At 37.7% G+C, this 21,366-nt stretch overlaps 2 protein-coding genes across 2 annotated transcripts; both read left to right on the top strand.

The window, feature by feature from the left end:
* The first annotated feature begins 10,105 nt into the window (after positions 1 to 10,105).
* LOC121994801 lies at positions 10,106 to 18,163 on the top strand. The gene is made up of 4 exons (XM_042548718.1): positions 10,106 to 10,254; positions 10,355 to 10,625; positions 10,721 to 10,798; positions 18,103 to 18,163. The coding sequence occupies exons 1-4, from the start codon at positions 10,106 to 10,108 to the stop codon at positions 18,148 to 18,150; spliced, it is 546 nt and encodes a 181-aa protein (XP_042404652.1). The 3' UTR covers positions 18,151 to 18,163.
* A 276-nt stretch (positions 18,164 to 18,439) lies between these two features.
* On the top strand, positions 18,440 to 20,415 carry LOC121994802 (protein NEDD1-like). Its single transcript, XM_042548719.1, has 5 exons — positions 18,440 to 18,467; positions 19,394 to 19,651; positions 19,748 to 19,852; positions 19,960 to 20,025; positions 20,167 to 20,415. The coding sequence occupies exons 2-5, from the start codon at positions 19,541 to 19,543 to the stop codon at positions 20,413 to 20,415; spliced, it is 531 nt and encodes a 176-aa protein (XP_042404653.1). The 5' UTR covers positions 18,440 to 18,467; positions 19,394 to 19,540.
* The last annotated feature ends 951 nt before the right edge of the window (positions 20,416 to 21,366 follow it).

Below are 21,366 nucleotides of genomic sequence, written 5' to 3' on the forward strand. Positions count from 1 at the left end.
CCCATTTATGATTTGGGGTAGGAGGATAGGTTTACTCCGACAGCATCTCGTCCACTCGGTCACTCATCAGGAGTAGTGACGACAGAGTCCACAGTTGTCACAACCCTACCCACTCGGCCTCACTATTGTGTGAGATGATTGACTGGCGTCAGGGGTGACCAGGACGCATCATTGGCATCATATGCATGATGCATTTATTGCTTGTGTTTGTGTTTGCTGCATTTATATGCTGTATATTGTTTGGATACCTATGTTTGACATGCATACAGGATTTCTATACCACTCGGACTGTTTGTCCTTATACCCAGGTTCTGGTTAGTATAGTTTCTCTCCTGTTTACTTCAGTTTGCATTTACCTTTATTACATCAGGAGACTGTACGCATGATTAGTGCTAGGTGTTATTTCCTTACTTTGTATATCAGTTGTACCTGCTGAGTGTTGGACTCACCCCGCCTCCATTGTTGTTATTTTTCAGGTTGATGCTGTCAGGAGAGAGTTCCAGTTGCTAGTCCCCTGCTGACCACGAGGGCTTAGTAATCTTTTGGTTTTCTTCTTTATTAGTCTATGTTCAAACTTATTCTATTTTTGATACTATGGATTTTTGATACTATGGATCTGGTATGAATTTTATGTGTCGATGGATTTTATTTCGATATGTTTTACTACATGCCTGCCTGGACGGCAGAAGAGGTGAGTAAATCGGATTTGAGCTTTACGAGTGTAGTGGAGTAGGGTTGATTTCGAGTCAGAGTATTATTCTTCCATTTATTTGTCATATAAACTGCGTGGTTGTGTCAGCCAGAGGCTGAAATTGATATTAACTGCGTGGTGATAGTTTTATTATTGTTATTATTCCAGCCGCATGTGGCTGAGGTATATAGTATTTGTAGAAAGTTTCATATTGTCCGCCGTACAGGGGAGATGCTGCCGAAATTTCTTCGGACAGGGACTCCTCCGGGGTGTGACACAACTACTAGAGAATAAGATATACCTTTATTGTTCTCTCTCCTACGAGTATAGTCCGCCTTCCAATGTCCCGACTACTTGCAGATGAAGCACTTGCCCTTTGGCTTCTTCACTCCAGCTTTAGGTCTAGTACCTAGAGATCTTTTCACCTTCTTTGCTGAGCCAGCCTGTTTCTTCTTCTTCTTGCCTTTCGACTTAGAAGTAGAAACATTTTCAGTAAAGTGAATTTGAGAACTATGGAAAAATATACCTTCTACTGCCTGAAGTTCTGTCAGAAGTTCTGCCAATGTATAAGCCCTTTTGTTCATGTTATAGTTCAGGCGGAACTGCTCAAAACTTTTGGGTAGCGTTTGGAGAATAATATCGATCTGGGTTTCCCCATCGATTTCAGCTCCAAGGATCTGTTTTCGTTCAAATAAGGCATCATCTTTAGGATATGATCCCTTACAGGTGTCCCCTCTGACATGGTGGTTATCATTAGTTTTCTCATTGCCTCTTGCCTAACAGCCCGATTCTAGTGTTCGAAGAGTTCCTTGAGATTGTTCATCATATCATAGGTAGTTGGCAAGTCCTGATGTTGATGTTGCAGTACATTTGACATCGAAGCCAAAATGTAACACCGCGTCATCTCTTCTTCCTTGACCCATTTCCTATAATGCTCAATCTCCTCTTCACTAGAATCGTCATTAGGCACATTAGGGCAGACCTCTAATAGAACAAATTTATAGCCTTCAGCAGTTAGGACAATGTCCAGGTTTCTTTTCCAATCTATGTAGTTGGGACCAGTAAATTTGTTCTCTTTCTGTAAAATAGCTAGTGGGTTGAAAGTCATCCTAAGAATCACAAAATAAACTTTTGGTCAAGACTCTAAATTTAGAATAATATTGATTCCTCAAACAATATTATTTAAATTTATCAACACCTCAAAACACCGTGAACTTTGCATGTCATGTTAGTGTGGACGTATACAAAATCAAACATTTGTAAGAGGAGGGACTTACCCATTAATTTTATTATCTTATCATCCTAACTTTATGACAAATAAAATTAATAGTTGGTATTCCTTTGGTCACACAAATAATAGCAGTGACTCCGTTGGGGAGGATACTATTAAATGTGCCTAAGTGTATACCATTACTTGATACTTAGTCCATTAAATAGGATTGTGCCCCTTCAGTTGGAGAAGATCACACGCTCCTAAATAATTTCCTATAACCATCCATAAAGGATGTTTGACCTAGTGATCCACAAACAAACTCATCCGTTATAGAGGGAGGCACTCAGAGCCAACATGCAAGTTTGTTACACCACTTACAAACCAGTAATGGAGACCGTGGAATTTATTTACTAATCCCTCTCCCACTTAGTTATTTAAGGTGAGGAATTTTAACATGCGCACACACATCACAGCAATAAATATGGAAAAATAATTTTCCAACTATTTTGGCCTTTTCCATCACTGTCCTTCGTGTGTTGCCAACCCTAGCTGCTATCATCTTTAGCCATCGCAATCGGGTCTAGTCGTCGCATCTATCTTGCTTCTTTTTCCGCTGCGCCTCTGGTCCATAAATAGTATCATGTCTCGCAAGGATATGATCTGCGACAAAAATAGAATTTTACATATATCGATCCTATATATTCCACAAAGGAATATATATGTAATCTAGATTGAAACAAAAATATAAAATCCTAAATCTAATATAGCTCCTGCTATATTTAATACATACAATCATGCACACAAATAAAATGCCCTTGACATGTCCAAGGGTCCAATCACACACAATCTCTATAAGTCATAAAAGTTGGAGCCTGCAACCACAGAGTTAGCATATCCTACTATTATCCTGCCTCAATTATGTATGACATGTTCATAATTGAACTGAAAACCAAACACACAGAGGCAAACCCTAGCTCTGATACCAATTGTTGGTTGCTACTCAGAATATCGTACTGGTTCCCCTGTATAAAAATTTTGTACAAGTCCTGAACCATTCCTAACAACCTATTGTGTTCTTTAGAAATTAAATTTGGAATTGCAAACAGAACTTAACATTATTTGTTCTAAATTCAACTTATCTGTTCTTAGAGGTTTAGACTTGGATTGTAAATGATGTTTAACATTATTGATCCAAATCCACCAATGTTATAAATTCGATTAAATATTAATTTCATAGATTGGCTTCCAGGTTAAACATGGTGAGGCACTAGGCCTTCTTGGGTATAGGAGCATCCACCACTTCCTAGACAAAGCCTTTCAACGAAATTTAATATTTAATTTCCTTATAGTAACACTAGGTTTAACCAAAAAGAACAATCGAATCATAAGTTCGAAAAACAAAAGAAACACAAAATTAGAAACAAAAATTCGATTACCTAGATTCATTAGCCTCTTGTCTTTGGTATTTCAAGATCTAAATAAAAAGATGAACTTGTTATGATGCGGAAACTAATAACTAGTTATACCTTTTATAGCTTATAGATCTCACGATCTTCTGTCGTATTACTCTTCTTATCTCAGACGTCGTGTGGGCGACGATCTACCAAGATGATAATCCACCCAAGCTTCCTTCTTCTTCTTGCAAGGTTCGGTCACCAAGAGTCTTCTAGAGATGAAGAACTTTTACCACCAACCAAGCTCCAAGGGATGCTAGGAAACAATGCCTCCTATCTCTTCTTCTTCTCCAAGCAAAATCCGGCCACCAAGATCTCTCCAAGAAGATGATGCCGCTGGCCACTTAAGAAGAAGAATAGGGGAAGAGGAAGAAGAGAGGGTCGCCTACCACAAGGAAGAGAAGAGAGGAATACTAGATGTATATTGTTATGAGGTGAGACACCTCTACCATCTCTTTTATATTCCTTGGTCTTGGCAAATAAGGAAAGTTTTAATAAAAACTTCCTTATTTTCTTTTCCATAGAAAGGAAAATTTAATTGATTAAAAAAAATTCCTTTTCTCTATAAATGTGGCCAGCCATCTCAATTCCTCCAAACAAGGGAAGTTTTAAACACAAAATTAAAACTTCCAAATTTGTTTGCAGAAATTTTTAAAATAAAAATTTATCTTTAAAAATTCCCTTCATGGTTGGTTATAAAAGGAAACCTTTATAAATTAAAATCTCTCTATTAAAATATGTGGATGATTACAATAAGGAAAGTTTTCTCAAAATTAAAATCTTCCTTTCAATCTACAAATAAGGAAAGATATGAAATCTTTTCTCTTAATCTTTTGTAGAAACTATAAAAGGAAAGATTTAAATTTGAAAACTCTCTTTTAAAACCATGAGGATGGTTACAAAAAAAGAAAGTTTTATCAAAAATTAAAATCTTCCTTTTAACTACAAATAAGGAAAGATATCAAACTTTTCTCTTAATCTTTTGTAGAAAGTTATAAAAGGAAAGATTTAAATTTTAAACTTTCTTTTAAATCATGGTTTCCACATGAGGAACGATTTTAAAAATTAAAAACCTTTTAATTTTATTGTGGTCAACCACCAACTTGGGCTCCAAGTTAGGGTTGGCCACCTACTTGCTCCATTAAGGCTTGATCTTGGCCGACCCCTAGCTTGGGCTCCAAGCTTGGCTTGGCCGGTCACCTTAAGATAGGTAAGAAGGTGGGTATGGGTGGGTATAACACTTTATAAATAAGAGGCTACAACAGGGACCGAGAGGAGGAATTGGTTTTAGTCTCTCGATGAACTTGAGCTTCTCGTGTTCGCCCCGAACACCCAACTCAAGTTCATCAATAATATCTCATTCTACTAAAGAGTTATTATTGAACTACCACACCAATCCCATATTACTATATGAGCTCTTTTTATCATTAGTGTGTTAGTCTCCCTGTGTTTAAGATATAGCATGTCCACTAATTAAATGAGTTACTGACAACTCACTTAATTAATATCTAGCTCCAAGAGTAGTACTACTCAACTTCATCGTCATGTCGGACTAAGTCCACCTGCAGGGTTTACATGACAATCCTTATGAGCTCCTCTTAGGGGCATCATCAACCTAGATTACTAGGACATAGTTGTTGGGTGATCGGTGGCCGGCTTTAAGGGGGGTTGGATAGCTAGGTCACCCCCAAATTGATTTCTTCTCTACAAGAGGGTTAGTGCACAGCGGAAATACAAAAACTAAAGCAATTAGAAACAAATAAGAAGACAAATGCTAACACGCTCGATGTAACGTGGTTCGGAGATGATGCTCCTACTCCACGACGTGTCCTTGAGGTGGACGAGCCCTTGATCCTTCGGTGGATCAGTCCCCGACAATCTCCGGCTAAAGCTTCTCCTTCTCGGTGGAGAAAACCTCTCACAAAATGATCTCTTCCTCTTTACAAGATGAAGTTTAGATTGGGAGGAAGAGAGTTGAACTTGGAAGCTTTAGGCAAGACTAAGATGGTTTACAATTAGCACGGTAATCTTCTTCAAGCCCCCAAAGCATCTCTTATATAAGAGAAGAGAGTTGATCAATAATCAACACAAACTCTGACACCAGTCGACTGACAAAACCATCAGTCGACTGGTGTTACCGTTAGAGGTAGCCAAAGGCTACTTTTCAGCACCAACGATCATTTACCAGTCGACTGCTAAAACTAGCAATCGACTGGTAGCTATTTTCTGAGCGAACAGAATACTTCTGTTCGCTGCCAGTCGACTGCTAAAACATACAGTCGACTAGTGCAGTCGACTGCTAAAAGTTGCAACCGACTGGACTGCACCTTGTTACACACTCACACTCATCCTCTCTGGAGTCGCCCTTGAAGTCCTCTTCTTTGGCCTTCGTCCCTCAGATGCACCCGAGCCCGCGGCTCCTCTCCGTGTCATCCTTCACGTTGCCTTGAGGTCCACTTCCCTCGGCTCCACTCCGTTGCTCCTCGTCCGGCGGTCCCTCGGATGCCTTCCACACCATCCTTCACCGACTCAAGGATCCGAGCCCTAGGATGAGCTTCCCAAGCTTAATTGCACCAAGCTCCTTATGTGTGTTTCACCAAGTCCTACAAGACTCAAACATGTATATCAAACACATATGAAAGCCTAACTTAAACTCTTTGACACACACATCAAAACCATGATCATACCGATCAAACCTAGGTCGATTGCATCAACAATCTCCCCCTTTTTGATGTGTGGCAATATGTTTAAGTTAGGCATTAATAACAACATGAAAATTAAAAGCAATATGTAAACATGAAGCATAATTCCCAAGCTCCCCCTTAACGTATGCTCTTCAACCTTCATTTTCAATTTTTGCACACAATTAGGTTTTTAACTTAAACCTTCCCATTTCTCCCCCTTTGACACCATCAAAAATTGTACCAAACATGTACATATACCTAGGTATCAATGTGGACTTAAAATTTCCCAAAACCAGCTCTTGACAGTGCTAAAAAATAGGTACCAGTCGACTGCTAACTGTCGCAGTCGACTGGCACATTACTAAGCTGAATTTTAGCCTTCTAAAGTCAACTTCAGAAATGCATAAAAAATTATAGAAAATTTAAAAAATCATGAAATTTTGAACACATATTTATTTTAATGTTCTTTAACAAGGAAAAATATGTTTTCATGAAAATTAATCATATTTTGGATGTTTAGATAAAAACTCAAATACTTTGAAAAATCACTCAAGTTTGTATCAAATTAAACCCTAGTTTTGAATTCATATGTTTCAAAATAACTATTCACTGTAAATAAAACATAGAATTGTTTTCAAAATATTTGAAATGTCCAACTATGATCTACGGGCAAGATGTCCATTAATTAAATATTTGCTTTCCCCGTAGTTGACCTATGATCACTAAAAATTGATACATTTCATAATTCATCAAAATGCCATAAGCATAAGTGAAATATTTTGTATCATCCTAGTATCTCACATTTATGGTTAGAAAGTAATGCAAGTCATGTGAGATAAAGGTAACTTCTACTTAGCCCTCTTGATCATGAAATTCTATCAAGGCTAAGTGCTCCCCCTTAAGGTCTCAAATCAACCATTTTTCAAAGATTTGAATTGTTATTTCGATGGTTGACTAACCAAAAATCCTCTAACCCTTGAGGATTGATTTTGGCACCCAATAGAGATTCTTTCTAATTGGGTTAACCAAATATTCTTTGGGGATCCATTTTCTATCTATAGTTTTGGTTTTTTATTGCCCCTAGCAAGTAGACAATGGTAGGTCTTTTCATTGTTGGGTTCATTGTATACTAGCCCATTTTTATTAAAACTTGCCCTTTGGCTCCCAATAATCATATTTAGGATTTTAGAGCCAATTTCAAATTTACTAAGGGCATTGGTAAGGTATTCTACCTTTTCCCTTAATTCCCTATTTTCTTCTTCTAAACATGATACATTTGAACTTGAAGAAGAAGAAGCATGCATATCATTGTCCTTAGAAGACATGGATTCTAATTTTTCTTCAAGACACATAATATCATGTTTCAAGGATTTATTTCTCCTTTTTGCCTTGAACAAATCATCATTTGTGCTTGAGATAATTTTAATTAAAATATGGGGAGGAAGATTATGTACCTCACTTACCGAGAAGTCCGAATCTGAAGTTTGACCTCCCCCTTCACTTGAGATCCCCTCTTCATCTTCTTGCTCGGATGAGGTGGAGGCTACATCATCAATTCCCATTAAAGCAAAATTTACTACATGGTGCTCTTCTTCCTCCGATGATGATGAAGGATCATCCCATGTTGCTTTTAGGTTTTGAGCCTTCTTCCCCTTTTCTTTTGTCTTCTTCTCCTCCTTCTTCTTCCCTTCCTTCTTCTTCAAGAGAGGACAATCATCTCTCATATGCCCCTCTCCTTGACAATTGTAGCATTTGATCTTTCTTCTTCTACTCTTGCCCCTTGAACTTCTCCTAGCATGTGATTTGTTAGAAGAAAAAGATTTAAATGCTTTTCTCATCTTCCTTACCATATATGCCTCTTGATCACTATCCATTGAGGCACTTGATTCTTTGGAGTCAGAGGATGGTGGGGATGAAGACTTCTTCTTCTTACCCTTTCCCTTGTTTGCCACAAGGGCAACTCCTCTTGATCTATTTTCTTCTCCTTCTAATCCTTCAACCCTTGTTTCGTGAAGCTCCATTGTGGAGAAGAATTCATCTAGAGAGCTCTTCTCTAGATCCTTTGAAATGTAGAATGAATCTACAATGGAGCTCCATGTCGAGTTTCTTGGGAAAGCATTAATAGCTTTCATTATGATGTCCCGGTTGGAGAGAGTCTCACCTACACTTGTTAGTCCACTTAAGATTTCTTTAATTTTGGCATGAAGTTTAGATACCTTGTCTCCCTTCTCAAGCTTTACATTGTTGAGTTGAGTTCGGAGGAGGTCTATTCTTGCCAATTTAGCTTCTGATGTGTCTTCATGAAGCTCCACTAGCTTTTCCCATAACTCCTTGGCACTTGAGTAGGTTCCAACCCTTGTTACTTCATGGCGATTAGTCTGTTGAAGAGCGTCCTTGCTCTGATACCAATTGTTGGGTGATCGGTGGCCGGCTTTAAGGGGGGTTGAATAGCTAGGTCACCCCCAAATCGATTTCTTCTCTACAAGAGGGTCAGTGCACAACGGAAATACAAAAACTAAAGCAATTAGAAACAAATAAGAAGACAAATGCTAACACGCTCGATGTAACGTGGTTCGGAGATGATGCTCCTACTCCACGACGTGTCCTTGAGGTGGACGAGCCCTTGATCCTTCGGTGGATCAGTCCCCGGCAATCTCCGGCTAAAGCTTCTCCTTCTCGGTGGAGCAAACCTCTCACAAAATGATCTCTTCCTCTTTACAAGATGGAGTTTAGATTGGGAGGAAGAGAGTTGAACTTGGAAGCTTTAGGCAAGACTAAGAAGGTTTACAATTAGCACGGTAACCTTCTTCAAGCCCCCAAAGCATCTCTTAAATAAGAGAAGAGAGTTGATCAATAATCAACTCAAACCCCGACACTAGTCGACTGACAAAACCATCAGTCGACTGGTGTTACCGTTAGAGGTAGCCAACGGCTACTTTTCAGCACCAACGGTCATTTACCAGTCGACTGCTAAAACTAGCAGTCGACTGGTAGCACTACAACAAAATCTCTCATAGACATCAGTGGAACAACAACGGTTTTAGGCTAAAACCGATGTCTTTGAGTATTTTACACCGGTTTTTCTAAAAACCGGTGTCAATGACCGCAGATTTTAGCTCATAGACATCGGTTTTTTATGCGATGTCTATGAGCGCCCTTTTTTTCGTTAATAGACACCAATTTTAACATCGGTTTTTAAAATCCGATGTTAATGAACCAAAATAAAATATTTTAATTTCCCCACAAGCCAAAATCTGCACACTGTGAAGTTCCCTCCAAACCTAAATCTTTATCCCGCCCCTTCCTCCGCGCTACCATCTCTCTCGCGTAAACCTAAACTGAGACATCTCTCTCAGCCTAAACCTAAACCTCCGACCATCTCTCTCAGCCTCATCTCCCTCTTCCCCCTTCCTAGATCCTTTCCCGATCAGGATCAAGACACGACGAACTTGCTTCTCCGTCCAACCACACCGCATCTCCTCCAACTCCTCCATTTGGTTGAGAAGAGGAGGCCTTCTTCTCATTCCTGTAGTCCATACTTTATCTTTTCCTTTCTACTTCCTCCTGTTTTTTTGTTCGGTTCTGCTCCCTTCCCATGAGGCTACTTTCCTCTCGGAGTTGCCCAACCTCGCCACTATCTCCTTTGAGGAAGGTTACACCCAACTGTTCGAAGACTCCAACCTCATGCTTCACGGCGACGGCCGGACTGTCCACCTCTCCCTCGACCAACGAATAGGTTCTGTTAAAAGATTTTTTTTAAAAAAAGAAAGGGGCATCATTGAACCTACCTTGTTCTGTGATCAGGTGCTGCATTTGCGTCGCAAGATCTCTACCTCCATGGATTCTTTAGTGCCTCCATTAAACTGCCCTCCGATTACGTGGCTGGAGTGGTGGTTGCTTTCTATGTATGCTTCTTTACTCTCGAGTTTAGATTTTGCAGCACTTTCCTTTACCTGTTTAAAAGAAGAAGAAGAAGAAGAAGAAGAAGAAGGAGAAAGAAAAAACAAAAACAATCTCTCCTCCGCCGCGATGGGCTCTGCAACGGTCCTCGCATCACTCTGCAATGGGGGTGTCGCAAGCGCCTCCGCCGCATCAAGGTCAGGGACAAAGGATCCGCCGCAAAATCTGGCGTCCGGAGGGGAATCGCGTCTCGGAATGTCCGCCGCATCGCAGATCAAGAGTCCCCCTGCACCCGCCTCTTTATCCCCTCAGGTAATAGATCAGAGGTTGATCCGGAAAAGTTAGGGTTTGATCTAGTTTGAGGTGTCGGCGGTGAGATATGGAAGTAACCATTGCTCGGATTTATCCACAGGAGGTCGGAATCGACCGGGAGCAAGAACCATAACTCCCGATCTGTCTCGTCGTCGCCGGATAAGGATGACCGTTGCTACACGACCAGGGGATCGGCGGCGTTGGTATGCGAGGGCGAGAACGCCGACGAAAGAGCCTCGGCAGCCTCTCTACCTCGATTTTTCGTTTCACTGTCGAACAAGGAGAAGGAGGAGGACTTCATGGTGATGAAGGGGTGCAAGCTGCCGCAGCGACCCAAGAAGAGATCCAAATTCGTCCAAAAATGCATACTCGTACGCTTCCATTCCCTCCAAAAATCCGATTTTTAAGATCAAACAGTCGAAAAAACTAATTTTTTCCTCTAATTTCTTTGACAAACTCGATCTAGTTGGTGAGTCCTGGAGCATGGCTGTCAGATCTCTCACAGGAGAGGTATGTAGTCAGGGAGAAGAAGGGATCAAGAAAGGTAGAAATTCTCTCTCTACCTTCGACTAATTTGCTCGTCTTGTTCCTGCATTCCATTCACATCTCATGTTCTTTTGTTTCCTGTTCCATAATTCACAGAGTGTTGGATCGAGATCGCGCTAGAGGGGGGGTGAATAGCGCTCGCGGCTATTTTGTTCGACTATCGGAATTGTAAAACGTTCGTAGAGTAATTAAAGCAGCGGAATAAAAGAAACAAACACAAGAACACAGTCGTTTACTTCGTTCGGAGCCTAGGTCGACTCCTACTCGAAGGCCCGCGATCCTTGATCGCTTTCCGTGGGCAACAACTATAATTTCGTATGGATATTACAGATGAATTACAAAATGTAACTATAATTAAAATTATACCGACAACAGTAGTAGAAAGGAAATCTGAGCTCCGGGTCGTCGGAATATTGCAACAGCACTTCGGAAGCAGCACTAGAGCAGACCACAGCAGAATGGAAGCTTGTGAATTTCTTGTTCAGAGCTGCTGGTCGAGACCTCTTATAAAGAGGGTTCAAGGCGCCTTACACTGTTCATCAAGGCGCCTTGAACGAGCCGAGTCACCCGCGTGGATCAGCACTGACCTGGTCGAACTCTATCTGGTTCAAGGCGCCTTCATCCTATCCAAGGCGCCCAACCTTCGACCCAAGGCGCCTCCAACCTTCTGCGCTGGCTTTTCCTGGTTTGCACCCGAGGCGCCTCCAAGCTCCATGGAGGCGCCTCGGACACTGTTCATCCGAGTTGTAACTTGCTCCTTTGTTCCTGCAAAATGTGTTAGTCCCAAAACACATACCCTGCAAAACAAAGTTAGCATAGTACACATAAAATAAAGTATAGACAGTCTCCGGACTGTCCGAGTCTGACTTCGGGTTTCCTACCGGAAACCCTAGGTCGACCCGACGCCTACTGTTCCCTCTACGGGGAACGCGTCCTCACCTACTCCACTCAGGAGATTTACCTGTTGCCAGTACGATCCTCCAGATCGACTGGACTTTTGCTCGGCACTCGATGCTTCCGGACTTTCTGCTGAACATCCGCTTCACCGGCCAGTTCAGACTTTCACCTGGTTCGCGACACCAGGACTTTCCACCTAGGGTTACCACCCCCTAGGACTTTTGCCTGAAGCCATCGACCTGCCAAGACTTTTCCGCATAGGGTTACCACCCCCTATGACCTAGGGTTACCACCCCTTGGGTTTTCACCTGCCTAACCGCAGCTAGGACTTTTGCCTAAGTAACACTTAGGACTTTCCTGCAAGCTCCATGAACTTTGTTAGATAACACCACCACTTAACTTTGAGCCCTTTGCCATAATCAAAACTCAGGTTCGATCATCTGGTGGTCACTGCACCAACAATCTCCCCCTTTTTGATTATGGCAATCTTGGTTCAAAGTTAAGTAAAACATAACATTTAAATAAAGGAATAAATAATGAAAGTTAACCAGAAGCATCAATGCATAAATAAAATTTAAAGTTTATGCTCCCCCTTTCATTCTTGATTTCTTAACTTTGACTTTTCTCTCCCCCTTTGACATAAATCAAAAAGAATTAAGAAGAGAGAAATAGTCTAGTTAATTTAAGCTCCCCCTAAAGGGTAGCATAGTTAAGTACTAGACTTAAAAAAAATTTAGGTGAAGTACTTAGCTCAATTCGTAAGGTGTTTGAAAAGAATTGTTGCATAGATAATTTAAATTTTAAATTAATGCATTAATAAATTCTTTGAGTTTAGGTGTCCAAGCATGAGTCAAATTAAATTATTTAACTTGATTGGGTATCAGAGCCCTAAAGGAATTTGTTTAGCCTTAAAGTACTAGCATGACTCTGTTCATTCCCCCTTAATTAATGCCAAATTAAATTCTTAGGGTCTTAGAGTACAAGCATAAGAAGAACTTTATATTATCCTAATTCCAGCTCATCCATTCTAGATTATCAAACATGTGCAGCTTATGAATGAGTTTGAGACGAAATTCATATTTGAAAATATTGAAAATTTAAGTTCCAAATGAGAAAATGCTAAACTTTTGAGAATTTATTGAAAATTAATTAGAGTTAACTTTAGCAATCAGAATTTGAGAATTAAATATTTTTAAATCCTTTTAAATTAATATTTTGATAGTAATTGAATTAATTTTAAAAGATTTTGAAAAGAATTTTCAAAAGATTTTTGAAATGAATTTTCAAAGGATTTTTAAATAAGTTTTTCAAAGATTTTTCAAATAATTTTTTAAATAAGTTTTTCAAAGATTTTTGAAATGATTTTTAAATAATTTTGGAATTGATTTTCAAAAGATTTTGAAATGAGTTTTAAAAGATTTTTGAAATGATTTTTAAATAATTTTGAAATTGATTTTCAAAAGATTTTGAAATGATTTTGAAATTAAGTTTTAAAAGATTTTTGAAATGATTTTTAAATAATTTTGAAATTGATTTTCAAAAGATTTTGAAATGATTTTGAAATTAAGTTTTAAAAGATTTTTGAAATGATTTTTAAATAATTTTGAAATTGATTTTCAAAAGATTTTGAAATGATTTTGAAATTAAGTTTTAAAAGATTTTTGAAATGATTTTTAAATAATTTTGAAATTGATTTTCAAAAGATTTTGAAATGATTTTGAAATTAAGTTTTAAAAGATTTTTGAAATGATTTTTAAATAATTTTGAAATTGATTTTCAAAAGATTTTGAAATGATTTTGAAATTAAGTTTTAAAAGATTTTTGAAATGATTTTTAAGTAATTTTGAAATTGATTTTCAAAAGATTTTGAAATGATTTTGAAATTAAGTTTTAAAAGATTTTTGAAATGATTTTTAAATAATTTTGAAATTGATTTTCAAAAGATTTTGAAATGATTTTGAAATTAAGTTTTAAAAGATTTTTGAAATGATTTTTAAGTAATTTTGAAATTGATTTTCAAGAGATTTTTGAAATGAGTTTGAAATAGATTTTTGAAATGATTGTTGAATAATTTTGAAATTGATTTTCAAAAGATTTTTGAAATGAGTTTTAAAAGGTTTTTGAAATGATTTTTGAATAATTTTGAAATTGATTTTCAAAAGATTTTTGAAATGATTTTGAAATTAAGTTTTAAAAGATTTTTGAAATGATTTTTAAATAATTTTGAAATTGATTTTCAAAAGATTTTTGAAATGAGTTTTAAAAGATTTTTGAAATGATTTTTAAATAATTTTGAAATTGATTTTCAAAAGATTTTTGAAATGAGTTTTAAAAGATTTTTGAAATGATTTTTAAATAATTTTGAAAAAGATTTTTGAAATGATTTTTAAATAATTTTGAAATTAAGTTTTAAAAGATTTTTGAAATGATTTTTGAGTAATTTTGAAATTGATTTTCAAAAGATTTTGAAATGAGTTTTAAAAGATTTTTGAAATGATTTTTAAATAATTTTGAAATTGATTTTCAAAAGATTTTTAAGTAATTTTGAAATTTATTTTCTAAAATAATTTTGAAATTAATTTTCAAAAGATTTTTGAAATGAGTTTTAAAAGATTTTTGAAATGATTTTTAAATAATTTTGAAAAAGATTTTTGAAATGATTTTTGAATAATTTTGAAATTGATTTTCAAAAGATTTTTAAGTAATTTTGAAATTTATTTTCTAAAATAATTTTGAAATTAATTTTCAAAAGATTTTTGAAATGAGTTTTAAAAGATTTTTGAAATGATTTTTGAAATGAGTTTTAAAAGATTTTTGAAATGATTTTTAAATAATTTTGAAATTGATTTTCAAAAGATTTTCAAATATTTTTGAAATTGAGTTTAACATAATTTTCATTTGAAAATGATTCAAGTTAAAATAATTTAATTATTAATTAATTTGATTTAAGTTAAGTCAATTTAATTTCCTAGTCATCTCACCCGATCTAAATTTTCAATCAGGGAATCCTATAATTTTTGTGAGATGAATTGAGGTTCAATTTAAGGGTTTTGATTTAACTTTGTGTTAGATTCAGGTTTAGCTTTGGGTTCAACAAGTAAGCATTCTTTGGATAAACTTCTGGGCTATGGTGAGTCACAAGGTACTCATTAAAGTAACCATGCCTTCGAGGTTTCCCAAATAGTCCTACCCATTGAACTTAATACTAATCCTTGATCTAACTAGTTAGGATCCATTTAAGGGTAGCTTCGGTCAGTTCCACTTGGCCAAATGCACCAGGTCGAAGTCATATCTTCCTAGACATGCGATGCCCAAGGCTTCCCTAACGTACTATCATCCAAAAACTTCACCAGTACTGTGGGTCAAGTTAAACCTAGTCCGTTTTAAATTATCCTTAATTACCCTGCCGGGTAATCTACTCTTGTTTTACCCATTTCGGGTAAATTAGGTTCAGTTACCCTGTCGGGTAGTTCAGTTGGAGGTGCCAGCTAGTTTGGATCCACCATCTATTTTTGAATTCAGAATTTTGAATTTTAATTTAGAATTTCGAATTTTGAATTTCGAATTTTGAATTTTGAATTTTAATTTTGAATTGAATTGAATTTTGAATTATGTTTTTAATATTGTTTTTCTATTAGCTCCCCCTGGATCATAGCCTCGATATGGTCTATCAAGATAATAGACTTGATCCTTGGGGACCCAATAGTGACCAATTCCAACTTGATTAACCAAATTGGATTTTGGCACCCATGCTTGGACAATTTTTCTACTATTTCTATTAACTAGCGATAAATATGATTTGTATTTTATTTTAGTTTTAAATCCAAGTCCAGTTTTGTTGTAAACGGCTCGCTGTTTTCCAAGAATCAGATCTAGTTTCTTGGAGCCCAAGGTGAACCGTTCCAACGTGTCCTTGAGTTCTTTAATTTGAGTTTTCAAATTGGAATTTTCTTCCTCAAGTTGTTGGACTTGAGTCGAATTTTCAATTTGAACTAATTCAGTTAAAGAACTCGAGGTAGTCGCTTCTACTTCCTTTTGGAGCGACTTAACCCGGACGTTGGATTTAGCCAACTTTTTAAGCAAATAAGGAATTAAATTCTTTAATTCATCTATTTGAGTTTCAGCGAGAAAAGAACTTACAGTGGGGATCTGGCCTTCGGAAACGGATGCGGATCCGTGGCTTCGCTCGGACTCTGTTTCTGACTCGCTCTCGGCTTCGGACTCAAGTTCGGACTCGGTTTCGTCAATTATGTTAGCCTGCACCGGTAACGCAAGAAAGCTCGTTGGTTCTTCTTCATCGGACTCGGATTCATCTGAAGACTCGGACCATATCTTTTCCACTGTCTGACTTGTACCTGCAACCATCGTAACACCTTCCTCGGCCGAAGTAGTATTATTCTGCTCATCTAATTCAAATAAATCATTTATTAAAATATGCTTACTTACTTGAGCGTCGGAAGTGCCCTCGTGTAGTTCCATCAACTTTTGCCACAACTCTTTTGCACTGCGGTTCAGTTCTTCATTGGTTAGGCCACATTGTAGCATGCAGGTTGCTTTGGCATCGGCTTCAACTTTTTTCATTGTGCTAGAATCCCAGTTGATGCATGAGATAAGTTCTCCGGTGTCGTCACGTGGAAGTTCGAGTCCGGTCTGGATGATGATCCACATCTCGACTTGTGTCTTGAGGTGGTATTCCATCCGGTTCTTCCAGTATCCAAAGTCCTCGCCAGAAAAGAGCGGCGGTCGGACGGTGCAGAATCCTTCTTGGAATGCCATTTTAAGAGAACCTTGCACACAAAAAAATAGCAAAAAAAATGTACCAGGACTTGATCCTGGATTAGCAGTGTTGTATGGAAGGATAGAAATAGAAGTTTACTAGTTTCGAGAAAAAATAATAAAATAATAATAAAATATTCTTAAAAAATATTTAAAAAAATATTATTTCAAATTTTGCCAAATTCAATATTTTATTAATACTTATAAACCGTGAAAGGATGAAAATGAATTTTTCGAAAATTATTTTGGAGGGAAAAAACGAAAGGCGTAAGGTTTATTTTTTAACCTATAAACACGACAAAGCCACGAAAAATGCTTGAATGGTGGTTGCACCAGTTCAAAGCGACCCCGCTCTGATACCAATTGTTGGATCGAGATCGCGCTAGAGGGGGGGGGGGTGAATAGCGCTCGCGGCTATTTTGTTCGACTATCGGAATTGTAAAACGTTCGTAGAGTAATTAAAGCAGCGGAATAAAAGAAACAAACACAAGAACACAGTCGTTTACTTCGTTCGGAGCCTAGGTCGACTCCTACTCGAAGGCCCGCGATCCTTGATCGCTTTCCGTGGGCAACAACTATAATTTCGTATGGATATTACAGATGAATTACAAAATGTAACTATAATTAAAATTATACCGACAACAGTAGTAGAAAGGAAATCTGAGCTCCGGGTCGTCGGAATATTGCAACAGCACTTCGGAAGCAGCACTAGAGCAGACCACAGCAGAATGGAAGCTTGTGAATTGTTGTTCAGAGCTGCTGGTCGAGACCTCTTATAAAGAGGGTTCAAGGCGCCTTACACTGTTCATCAAGGCGCCTTGAACGAGCCGAGTCACCCGCGTGGATCAGCACTGACCTGGTCGAACTCTATCTGGTTCAAGGCGCCTTCATCCTATCCAAGGCGCCTCCAACCTCCGGTCCAAGGCGCCTTGAACTCCATCCAAGGCGCCTCCAGTCAGTTGCGTTGGCCTCCAAGCTCCATGGAGGCGCCTCGGACACTGTTCATCCGAGTTGTAACTTGCTCCTTTGTTCCTGCAAAATGTGTTAGTCCCAAAACACATACCCTGCAAAACAAAGTTAGCATAGTACACATAAAATAAAGTATAGACAGTCTCCGGACTGTCCGAGTCTGACTTCGGGTTTCCGACCGGAAACCCTAGGTCGACCCGACGCCTACTGTTCCCTCTACGGGGAACGCGTCCTCACCTACTCCACTCAGGAGATTTACCTGTTGCCAGTACGATCCTCCAGATCGACTGGACTTTTGCTCGGCACTCGATGCTTCCGGACTTTCTGCTGAACATCCGCTTCACCGGCCAGTTCAGACTTTCACCTGGTTCGCGACACCAGGACTTTCCACCTAGGGTTACCACCCCCTAGGACTTTTGCCTGAAGCCATCGACCTGCCAAGACTTTTTCGCATAGGGTTACCACCCCCTATGACCTAGGGTTACCACCCCCTAGGGTTTTCACCTGCCTAACCGCAGCTAGGACTTTTGCCTAAGTAACACTTAGGACTTTCCTGCAAGCTCCATGAACTTTGTTAGATAACACCACCACTTAACTTTGAGCCCTTTGCCATAATCAAAACTCAGGTTCGATCATCTGGTGCTCACTGCACCAACACAGAGGAGAAGAGGATTAAAGGCCATGTCCATGGAGAGTGATTCAGAATGAAGCAAAAGGGAGAGGTAATACTAATTGCTATCATTGATTATGATAGAATTGGAATTTTTCCGTCAGAATTTAATTTTTCCATGACTCATCATTCAAATTTATTTTGTATCTTGTATAACTTAGTTAATTTTGTTAATCCAGCGGATGGTGGCTGACTTTTAAGGTGGGAAAATCTTACTAAAGGTTAATCTTTATGTTCGTGCAGACCTAGTGGTTGCTAGTGCTGGTGACGATAAAAGATATCACTTTGGAATAAAAATGACCAAAGTATGGGACCCTTTCCTTCTCACGGCAACGACCTTGCTGATGACATTGAGGTAGCTCATTGTTTGCTCATTAATTTGTTCTATTGTGATCAATACATCTGGTTTTCTGGAAAGTTACAGATGCCCGGATGCCATTCAAATCATTGCCTGCATTTTTTTCCCCCCTGTCTCTCTGTCTCTCTTGGAAGAAAAGCACTGGAACTGTTGGCACGATAGAAATTGCCACCTTCTTGCTATGTTGTGTCTGGGTATTTTCTTCCATCAATATTTTCTTCGAACAATGGTGATTGTTCGTTTGACTCCCTTATGAATTTTAGCATACATGTTGAACAAATAAGAAGAAAATAGCTAGCATATCTCTTTTGCTAGGTAGGTTATTCCTTTTCATCTAATTGTACAGCAATGTCTGCCAATATAGCAAAGTCTGACTTTGATTTTTACAGTTGATGACTTTGCAAAAATTGCTTATTCTGATGTTACACATTGAAGAAATAAGAGACTTAAAAGCTAGATTTTCTCCTTTTCCAGGTAGTTTTTTTTTTCTTTGCGTTTGAGTGCAGAGCATGGAAAATGTTGCTTGTAAACATAGAATGAGTACAACATGATTATTCTGCAAGTTTTCACTTGATGGTAAAAATTAAGAGAAATTTTATGACTGTGCCGTGTTTCGATATTTACAATTGTAATAATATGAATCCTTTACGTTATTTTTGTATGTTTCATTGTAATGCTAAGTACCGCTCCTGAGCCTTGTTTCCCCTTGTTGTGATTAGGGACAAATTAGTGCATACTCGCAGTCTGGGTGACTATACCTGTATTTTTTTAGTAAGCTTACTGATTCTGATTGATGCCTAACATGACCTAAATGACAATATGGCCATGGGTTTAAGTAATAAAAACACTTCTTATCTGTGTAATTATGAGTGCATAATATATCAAACATTTTAAAGATTTTTTTACTTTTCTCTATTTTGTAGGAATCCATAAATTGTATCAGCTTTAGTAATAAAAGTTCTAGATATCTTTGCTCTGGAGGAAGTGGGCATATTGTCAAAATATGGGACCTGCAGAGGAAAAGGTGCATCAAACGGTTGAGTGGTCATATTGACACAATTACAGGTGTAATGTACAACTGCAAAGATGAACATTTAGCATCCATCAACGAGAAGGGGGATCTCATACTTCATTATCTTGCTTCCGGAACACGGGCTGAACTCAAGGATCCAAATGGGCAGGTTATTGGCTGTCAAATATTTTGAAAATTCCAAACTTTCGCTCTACTAACATCTTTTTTGGTTTAACATGAATCTGTATCGGTGATGCGATTTCAGGTACTAAGAGTACTTGATTATTCTCGATTTAGTCGACATCTTTTGTCAACAGCTGGGGATGATGGATCTGTTCATATTTGGGATACAACTGGTCGCAGACCAAAGGTTAGTAAAATAATATTTCTTAATCTGCTAAAATGAAGGAGAAATTGTATTTGTTCCCTGCATTCACTAAAAAATTGATCTCCATTCACTCTGGCTCTTGGTGTCAGGTTTCTTGGTTGAAACAGCATTCTGCCCCAACAACTGGTATTTGCTTCTCTCCATCAAGTGACAAGGTATTATCTTCCTAGGAATCTATTAAATGATTTGGATTTCTGGTGGATAATTATACATGGTTTGGCTAGTTTTGTTGGATGGGAGGTGCTTGTTCTATAGAAAATCAATGGCCATTATATCCTGACTTGTTTTCCCTGTAGATTATTGTTACAGTTGGTCTTGATAAAAAGTTGTATATGTTTGATTCTGGAACAAAAAGACCCTCATATTGCATGCCTTTTGAGGCACCCTTCTCATCGCTGGCATACTGTGATGATGGTAATCTATTGGCTGCTGGGACAAATAATGGACGTGTAGTATTCTATGATGTTCGAGGGAAACCTCAACCTTTCACAGTTCTTCGTGCATACAGTAGTTCAGAGGTAAGATATCTTATCTGCCAAGAATAGCATGTATTTCATAGTCATCTTGATTCTTTTTTTCACTGCTTCATTAAATAGTCTATTTATATGTTGATGATAGCATGCCTTTCATAGTCATGTTTATTCTTTTTATGCTAAACAATCCTGTCAGGTCATGCAGAACATGCAAGCATATAGATGCTGCAAAGGTTTTTATTAGTTTATTTGATCTCATATGACAGATTTAGATTCAATTTCATCAAGTAATCTGAGAAAATCACACGTTTGGGTTTTAGATTATTAGATCACAGGCAGTGCACATAGATAAAAAAAATCTATCTTTTTAAATAAAGATTGATTGAAAATTACATCTGTGCTAGTTTATTGATACCTGTTATGATGCTTGATTAGCCTTGTGAAACAAATTATAAGTGAGAACAGATACAATATATTTCTGTGATATTTAAAGAAGTGTTTTCACTGTGATTTTGGGTATTCATCAAAAGTTTAATAAATAAAGAAATCATTTTTTCCCCGTCTCTCTGGTTTACATCTTTTCTTCAGTTCAACCACTGTTAATGATTATTCTAGAGTGACCTGCGTGTCTTTGGTTTACATCTCTGATTCAATTCAATAATTGTTAGTGAATTGATTTCTACTAGATGATTGCTCTGCAACCACAGTATGTCTTTTCTGTAAGTCTTATGCATGTCTCACCTTGGGTGTTGTTTCCCACAGTTCTAAAACACAACTAATTTACTTGATGTATTCATGAGAAGGAAAAATACAACTGAGTTCTAAAGCAATTGATGCTTCTGTTAAAGTTGCAAAAGAATTACTAAAATTTGATGATGTTCTTGGCAGACTAATAGCATGTGTGAACAATTTGAATACCACTGCTTTATATGTTAATAAATTTGAAGAAATATAACCACGGCTGGCTATACATAATATAATCTCATCTTTTGCTATTTGATGTTTTCCTTCAAATATGTCCTA

The sequence above is a fragment of the Zingiber officinale genome, chromosome 6A (genome assembly GCF_018446385.1).
Source record: "Zingiber officinale cultivar Zhangliang chromosome 6A, Zo_v1.1, whole genome shotgun sequence".
Taxonomy (NCBI): Eukaryota; Viridiplantae; Streptophyta; class Magnoliopsida; order Zingiberales; family Zingiberaceae; genus Zingiber; species Zingiber officinale.

Excerpts from the sequence above, each read along its gene's own strand:
- LOC121994801 (XM_042548718.1), top strand. The coding sequence starts at position 10,106 with ATGGGGGTGTCGCAAGCGCCTCCGCCGCATCAAGGTCAGGGACAAAGG. Across the intron at positions 10,626-10,720 it reads TCGTCCAAAAATGCATACTC|TTGGTGAGTCCTGGAGCATG; the intron begins GTACGCTTCCAT and ends AACTCGATCTAG. Across the intron at positions 10,799-18,102 it reads AGAAGAAGGGATCAAGAAAG|AGGAGAAGAGGATTAAAGGC; the intron begins GTAGAAATTCTC and ends GCACCAACACAG.
- LOC121994802 (XM_042548719.1), top strand. The coding sequence starts at position 19,541 with ATGTACAACTGCAAAGATGAACATTTAGCATCCATCAACGAGAAGGGG. Across the intron at positions 19,853-19,959 it reads CAACTGGTCGCAGACCAAAG|GTTTCTTGGTTGAAACAGCA; the intron begins GTTAGTAAAATA and ends TCTTGGTGTCAG. Across the intron at positions 20,026-20,166 it reads TCTCTCCATCAAGTGACAAG|ATTATTGTTACAGTTGGTCT; the intron begins GTATTATCTTCC and ends TTTTCCCTGTAG.